The sequence below is a fragment of the Dendrobates tinctorius genome, unplaced genomic scaffold (assembly GCF_039654945.1).
Source record: "Dendrobates tinctorius isolate UK_male_01 unplaced genomic scaffold, ASM3965494v1 ptg000139l, whole genome shotgun sequence".
Lineage (NCBI taxonomy): Eukaryota > Metazoa > Chordata > Amphibia > Anura > Dendrobatidae > Dendrobates > Dendrobates tinctorius.
The window spans coordinates 3,483,504-3,491,463 of NW_027361807.1; the positions used below are offsets into that span (position 1 = coordinate 3,483,504).

At 46.2% G+C, this 7,960-nt stretch overlaps 1 protein-coding gene across 1 annotated transcript; it reads right to left on the reverse strand.

Moving 5' to 3' along the window:
• Nucleotides 1-569: 569 nt before the first annotated feature.
• Nucleotides 570-2,021, reverse strand: LOC141048967 (uncharacterized). The gene is made up of 2 exons (XM_073545048.1): nucleotides 1,799-2,021; nucleotides 570-1,686 (listed from the first exon to the last, which is right to left on the reverse strand). Exons 1-2 carry the CDS (start codon nucleotides 2,014-2,016, stop codon nucleotides 585-587), a joined length of 1,320 nt encoding a protein of 439 aa, XP_073401149.1. The 5' UTR covers nucleotides 2,017-2,021; the 3' UTR covers nucleotides 570-584.
• Between the last annotated feature and the right edge of the window lie 5,939 nt (nucleotides 2,022-7,960).

Consider the following 7,960-nt stretch of genomic DNA (forward strand, 5'->3'; position numbering starts at 1 on the left):
CTGTGACGGTTTCAGTAATGAGGGACAATTTTGCACTATACTTTATGTCACCTCAAGGCAGAGTACACTGGCAGGATGACAGAGTGTGAAAGATTTGTGCCCTAACCAAACTTGTGTACCTTCTGGACCAACAGTATATACCTTTGCCAACCAAAGTTGTCATGGTCTTACTATTTTTAGCTTTAGGCCACAGGTGTGTACCTGGTTGTGTTTTATGCAAAGTATTTCACCTTTTAACAAAAGTTGTGTACATTGTTAGGAAATCACCAACAATAAACACAACTTTTCAGGTGAAATACTTTGCTTCAAACACAACCAGGAACACAACTGTGGCAAAAAGCTAAAATTTACCCACAGTTATATACCTGGTTTTGAATACCTTTTTACCTTTTAAATACCCTGTATTTAACCTTTTTTTTAAACATATTTCGCCGCAGAAAGAAATGACAGACAACCAGTGTAAACAATAATTTAACTTTTATTTAAAATATTTTTTTTTGTGTAAACTGTTTTTAAAGTTAAAAAAACTTTTTTAATAAAGGTTTGAAACCAACCAAATGGGCATTTTTATTACAAAAAAAACATTATAACTCGGTGTAGTGTGGGGTGGAAATACTGCTGGAGGGGCTGCGGGACACTTCGACAATGGGAGTGTGGAGAGAGGACTGGGATCGTGGTGGGGAAGGAACAGTTAGAGGTGATGGTGTGGAAAAAGCTACAGAATGGGTGGACATGTGGGAGGCAGAAGAAGTGGTGGGCGGTGGAGTGGAGGGTTGGGCAGGGACTGTAGGAGCAGATGATGTTGATGGAAAGTTGTATGGGGAAGGAGTTTGGTACGGGGAAGGAGTTTGGTACGGGGAAGGAGTTTGGTACGGGGCAGGTTGCTGGAAGTGGGGAGATGTCTGGTACTGGGGAGGTTGCTGGTACTGGGAAGGTTGCTGGTACTGGTGAGGTTGCTGGTATGTAATAGGAGGGGGAGGATGGAAAGTGGCTGGAGGGGGTGCAGATGTAATAGGAGGGGGAGGATGGAAAGTGGCTGGAGGGGGTGCAGATGTAATAGGAGGGGGAGGATGGAAAGTGGCTGGAGGGGGTGCAGGTGGAGGAACTACAGTGGTGGGAGGTGGAGGTTGGGAGGTAACCTGCTGTAGAGCACCGTGGCACGAATGCATTACATGCATCTGCTGGGTAGGAGATAGTGTTGCCATGCGCTCCACAACAGACCTGAAAAAGGTGTGGTTTGGCGAAGATCTTGCTTCTGAATGCATGGTTTGCAGAAGTGTCTTCACCTCCAGAATGCTGGAGTTGATCTGCTGAAAGCCTGCGGAGATTTGCTCTGACAAAACTTTTAGACAGTTCTGGAAAGATGCATTCAGATGCAAGAACTCTGGCGCATAACTCTTTTCCTGACCCCTCTGCCGCTGCCGCCCAGTACCCGCAGGTGTACTAGAGGTGGCAGGGGCAGAAGGGTGGGGTAAAGGGAAAGCGATCTCCTCACCAGCAGCTTCATGTAATGTAGGCGGCCACGATGCTCCTGTGCTGGTGGATGGGACAGATGGGTCGAATGTGTGGGAAGGCTGGGAAGGTGCAGATGTACCGGGGCGGTCGAAGTGTCCCTCGGTGCCGGTCTCCTCAGGGATCGCCTCAGAAGGGTCCAATCGTGCAGGCTCCCGAGTGCTGCTCACCGTGCTGTGGAATAAAGAGAAAAAAAAACAATTAAAATACTGACATGGTATGGCCCTGGCTGAAAAAAAAAAGTTACATCTAACATTTTTTTTCACATGTGGTGTGTAATATTTACCTTCTAGTGACCATTGTTTCCCGGAGGAACGACAGGGCTTGTGTGTACTTGTACTTGCTCCTGCGTCCTCCAGATCCACTCGGGGCCCGCATCTCTTTATTGAACTCCTTCTTGAAACGATCCCTCACAGACCGCCACCGATTCACAATTCTGTTCCCTGAAACGAGAAAGGAGTGCTTAGTATACAACATCAGTGTTTCACAAACTCCAGTCCTCATGGTCCCCAGGGGTCATGTTTTCAGGATTTCCATAGTAAATAGAAATCCTGAACACATGATCCGTGGGGACCACGAGGACTGGAGTTCGGGAAACACTGGTTTACATCAAGCAACCAGTACTGTATATACTTACGCTCTTTAATCTGGACCCGAACATCGAGGTCCTCCCAGCGGCCCACAAGGAGCGAACAGATTTCCTCCCAGAGTCGTCGGGTAACGATAAGGTCAGCGTGGCGGCGGTCAGCCATATTCCAGAGCGGCTCCCTTTCTCTGACGAGATTGATGAGGTGGTCCACATCGAGTCCTCCATCCTCACCGTCAGAGTCGGGAGCACGCTGTGAAGGCTGTTAAAGAAAAAGACAAAAATAACATAATTAGCCTCCACAAAAGAAATGAAATAAAAAGTGCAAACAAACAAAGCAAAAATATTTATACTTACACGCTGGTGACCGCCGCGTTGCTGTCGCCGACGACCCTGGGAGGCACTGCGAGGACCTCTTGGCCGAGCACCAGATTGGGAAGACTAGAGAAGAAAACAAAAAATGTTATGTCTTTGGATGTAGGCATTTGTTTGCTGTGTGTGGTCTGCAGAACATTGTTTTCTATGTGTTGTGTGTAGTGTGATGTTGTGTTTCTGCGTTTGATGCAAAAAACTTACCAATTGTGAGCCCACTCCAAGTGTCTGTCCACCCCTTCCTTCTTCTTCTGGGAGCTCCTCTTCATCTTGTGAATCCTGTTTTGAAATAAAAGGCAATGAATAGACATATATTACAGAGATGATGGATTTTGGAAATAAAAACTTACCGTCAAACGCTGACGATGCGAGGGAGGGCTCCCAGAAGATGATGTGCTGTCTTCCTGGTGGCCACACTCCATGCCTGTGGGTGGTTTTCCAGCTGCTGCCATTGCTGCTGCTGCTGCTGCATCTATTGGGCGGCTGTTGAATAAAGAGAAACAAAGGGCCAATGAATATCTTGATATTCAATAGCCCTAGTTTGGAGGAATGGGGGATTTGATAATTACCGTCTCTCATCTGCTGCTGGCCTCCCCTCCTCAGCATGTTCCATTTGCTGCTCCATTTGGGGTGGTGGTGGTGCTGATGGTGCTGCAGTGGTCTCCTGCCTTCTCCTGCTGCGCTTGGTTGCTTTCTTGGGTGGCATGTTGGGTGTGGCTGTGGGTCCCACTGTCTTGCTTTTATATATGTCTTGTGGGCAGAGCTACTGAGCATGCTCAGACCAAAAAAACCGGATCCGGCTTTCGCCGGATCAGGCGCATTGCGGCGCTCATAGGCTTTCATTGTGTGAAAAAGCCGGACGCGCCGGATCCGGCGTGTCCGGCTTTTTCGCCGGAGACAAAAAACGTTACAGTAGCCGTTTTTTCCAGACGCCGGATCGCGACACATTGCCGGATCCGGCGAAAACCGGATGAAACGCATGGCCATCCGGCGCGATCCGGCGCAAATGCAAGTCAATGGGGGGGAAACCGGATCCGGCATTGCATTTCGCCGGATCCGGTTTCTGTCAAAAGCGCCGGATCGCGCCTGACGGCGAAAACCTGATGTGTGAAAGAGGCCTTATAATGTTGTTGCTTCTTGAAATAAAGAACAGACTCTTTTTCTTACTCCCCAAAGAAAAGGTATCACATGACACCTGAAAGGGCAGGTCTTCAGGCAGTTGAACTTCATATACCTTAAACCTTCTGGCTTATGCACACTTGGAGGTTACGTTCACTTGATGCCTGCTATGGGCAGAAGCCACAGTTCTCATATTAGTAACTTGGATGAAGAAAGTAAGATTCCTATTACCCAATAGATTTAATGTTCATATTGCTTTCTATATTTATTTGCCTTCTATTGGAATATGACTTAAAACAAATATGGAGAAAAGATAGGTTTGAGTAGTAGATTAGTGAGGCCGTACTAGGCCATAGGCCGTAAAAGGGAGGCCAGCATGACAGGATAGAGAGGGAAGTAGATACGGAGGTGGTTGGTGAATGGAAGAGAGAATAAGGGGTTAATTTTCTGTTCTGGCATGGCTGGGCTGGGCTAAGAAGTGGGAGGGTCACATGGTGTATGGGGGGAGTCACGGGCTGTTAGTATAAAGAGGGGAAGCCATTTTAGAGGGACAACCATTTTGGGTACCCATTAGCAGCAAAAGGAATCTCCCACCCACCCTCCCATTTGTTTGGATCCGGTCTTTTATTATAAGTAGGTGTATTTAAATCATTTCATTGTTTGTTTGTAAGTTCCTGTCACGGCAGTCGGGCGCGGTGATGGTCCTCGAAGTTGGTGAGGCTGGACGCTCTGGGGGGGGGTCGGAATGAGGTCCTGGACTCCCTCCAGCGCGGGCTCAAGTGGACGACCATTTTAGGTATCCTGAGGATGGGAAAAAGGATCTTGGAGAGGCTAACGGCTCTGGACAGGTGGGTTGTTTTGGTGCCTGTGAGCTGGTGCTTTACGGCTGGAGGTAAAGAACTCGACCTGGGGCCATATGGGATTGATAACAATCGAGGACCGCCCCTCTGTGTGGTTATTTACTGTAATGTTTGTTTATGTTAATAAATGGCTGCTGTGGCCAAATTATCCAACATCCTTGGCTCGGGTCTTTATTTATTTATAAGGGGGTAATGAGATGGAGTTGAGCTAGGGGGCTGGGGTTGCGGGTATAATTATAGGAGCTACGAGGAATCTCGAATACCCCTTTGTCATGACAATACCTTTTCTAATTTTAGTATTATCATTAATGGTTTCATGTGTGAAGACTTTGGAGCTGAATCCAGAATAATTGGCAATTGCTATATCCAAGACTCTCTCGCCTAGTAGTGTTCGTTCTGGGTGGCTGTAATTCACATGCTCTTGATGCTGTTTGCCTGTGAGGCGTTTCACTTCCTTGCAAGATAAATAACACACGGAGAGTGATCGATTCACAACGGCAATAGTTTGGAGGATAAGACAAGCAGCTCTTTTACCTATTGATTTCTCTTCCATGGCTCTGACATGAGGGAGGGGGAATGTAGAAAAATAGATGAAAAATAGAGAGGAATTTGTATGGAATATGGAGTCCAATGTCAATCCAAGCAGTAACTGCCTTCAATACGTATGTACTACCAATCCTGACATTTGTGCCAATTGCTATTTGCAAATTAAAAAATAAGATTGCTGACTGATTTCTCCCAACAGGCAGTTACATAATGAGCTATTTCTTCCATTGTATATTGCCAATTTGAACAACATATGGATAAACCTAGACTTTTGTGTAAAAAACTTAAAGAAGGTTTTTCACTCTGCTTTTAAAGGTCATCCCCAGTGGTCTGCTGTAATCTGTGGAAAAACACTGCATAAGCATTTAATTTCCCTGCAGCGCCATCACAAGGAAAACAAATATCATGCTAATTGAATTGAAATCAATGGGTTGTCTTTGTAATTCTGGACCAATTCTCCAGGTTTTCCACTCTAGCTAAAGGCTTATTCACACGGCAGTATATGGTCAGTATAATTCATCAGTGTTTGGCCACGTTGACACGTTCAGCATTTGGACAGTATTTTACCTCAGTATTTGTAAGCCAAAACCAGGAGTGGGTGATAAATCCAGAAGTGGTGACGTGTTTCTCTTAGGTCGAGTGCACATGATCAGTATTTGGTGAGTTTTTACCTCAGTATTTTACCTCAGTATGTGTAAGCCATAACCAGGAGTGGGTGATAAATACAGAAGTGGTGATGTTTTTCTATTATTCTTATCCTCTGATTGTTCCACTTCTGGTTTTGGCTTTCAAATACTGAGGTAAAAAACTCACCAAATACTGACTGTGCTAACGTTGCCTTAGTATGCCAAAACCAGGAGTGGAACTTACAGAGAAAACCTATAATGGAAAGATGAAAGATTGACACTTGTTCTGTGCTTTGGAGACACTCCTAGTCTTGGCATACAAGTACTGATAAAAATTACTGATGTGTGAATAAAACTTTAGAGATAAGGATATGGATCTCCCGACGGGGCAGTGGGGTACTCGGTACGGGGCTGGTATCTCAGAGGGAAGTGTCACAGTAGCGGTGACCCGGTCCGTGGCCCTGGGCGTCCATGTAAAAGGGGTTGAGCATGGCTGATTAAAGTTTATAAGTGGATGATACGTGACGCCACCTGTGGTGCTCGGTAGAGATGAGCGAAACGGGTCGCTCAAATTCATTAGTCGCCGACTTTCGCTAAAGTTGGGTTTCATGAAACGAAACCCGACCATAGCGTGAGGTTGGCCACGAGGTCGGCGACCAGAGCGCCAAAGTCGCGCTTCAAATGATGCCTCCAGCGCCCTTTTTCAGCCAATGATGGAGGACGCACGCTGTGGGCAACGTGATGACATGGGCAGCAGTCACCACCATCTTTGAGAAGGGCATGCAAGTGATTGGCTTGCTTTGTGTGGTGTCACAGGGGCTACAAAAGGACGTGCACGCCGACCGCCATCTTACTTCTGCTGATCTTAGCATAGGGAGAGGTTGCTGCTGCTGATTCTGAATAAGGGAGAGCGTTAAGCAGGGAAGAAGAACAAAAAAACTGCTTCTGCTGATAGCGATTTTCACTGTACAACGCAACAGTTTGTGTGCAGCGATAGGGGAGGCTATATTTTTGTGCATCAGCTCTGTTGGTTATTAGGCTGCCTTATAAGGCTCCCTGATAGCTGCATTGCTGTTTGCACACTGCTGTGTAAACTGCTTTTTAAAAGCAAAAATACTTTTCTTTCTCTTTTCTGCACAGTTACCAAGCATTCATTTTTCCACACTTTTGTGTGCAGCAGTCCTGCTTATTAGGCTGCCTACTGCAATACTTGGACTGAGAGCATCATTGTCAGCCTCCTAAAATCTCTAGGGAGATTCAAATTTTCCCCAATACTATATACACCTTGTACTTTGTCATACACCAGCCACTTTCAGCCTGTTAAATTGAGGTGTAATCTATAGTGGGCCTGAGATAATAGTTCAGCCTCCTAAAATCTTTTGGTGAGATTCATATTCTCCCCAATACTATATACACCTTGTTCTTTGTCATACACCAGCCACTTTCAGCCTGTTAAATTGAGGTGTAATCTACAGTGGGCCTGAGATAATAGTTCCGCCTCCTAAAATCTCTAGGGAGATTCAAATTCTCCCCAATACCATATACACCTTGTACTTTGTCATACACCAGCCACTTTCAGCCTGTTAAATTGAGGTGTAATCTACAGTGGGCCTGAGATAATAGTTCCGCCTCCTAAAATCTCTAGGGAGATTCAAATTCTCCCCAATACTATATACACCTTGTACCTTGTTTTACAGTACCATATAGCTGGTGGTATTTTGGGTACATTTTCCCAAAAATGAGGAAGTATGGTGGAAGAGACCATGAACATGGGCGGGGGTTGCCAGCTGGTACTGATGGTCGTGGTGGAGGTGGTGCATTTGCTGGTAGTGGCAAAAGCACAATAGCACCTAAGGCAGGAGGTGTTGAGCCTGTGTCCTCGTCTGGCTCCACAAGGCCTCGAAGGCTCCCTTTTCTGGGAGTAGGTAAACCGCTTTTAAAGCCGGAGCTTCAGGAACAAGTTTTGGCTTACATTGCTGACACAGCCTCCAGCTCGATCGCCTCCTCTTCTGAAGTTTCAAAAAATGAAAGCACTGAGTCGTCAGTGGAGGCTCCTGGTCAGGAACAACACCTTTCCTTGTGTCCTTCACCCCTACCAAAAGTGAAGGATGCCGCAGGCCACACTACTGATTACTCCATGGAGCTCTTTTCACATACCATGCCTGGGTTATTAAGTCAAATCATGAATTCCCCAGTCCAAGATGAATCTGACATGGAGTACACTGATGCACAGCCACTGCTAGATTTTTCTGCTGGTACATTCACTCAGAGCACTACATTGTCCTCGCAGTGTACTGAGCCACAATCTGACCCTGATGAAACTCAAGTGCCCCATCCTG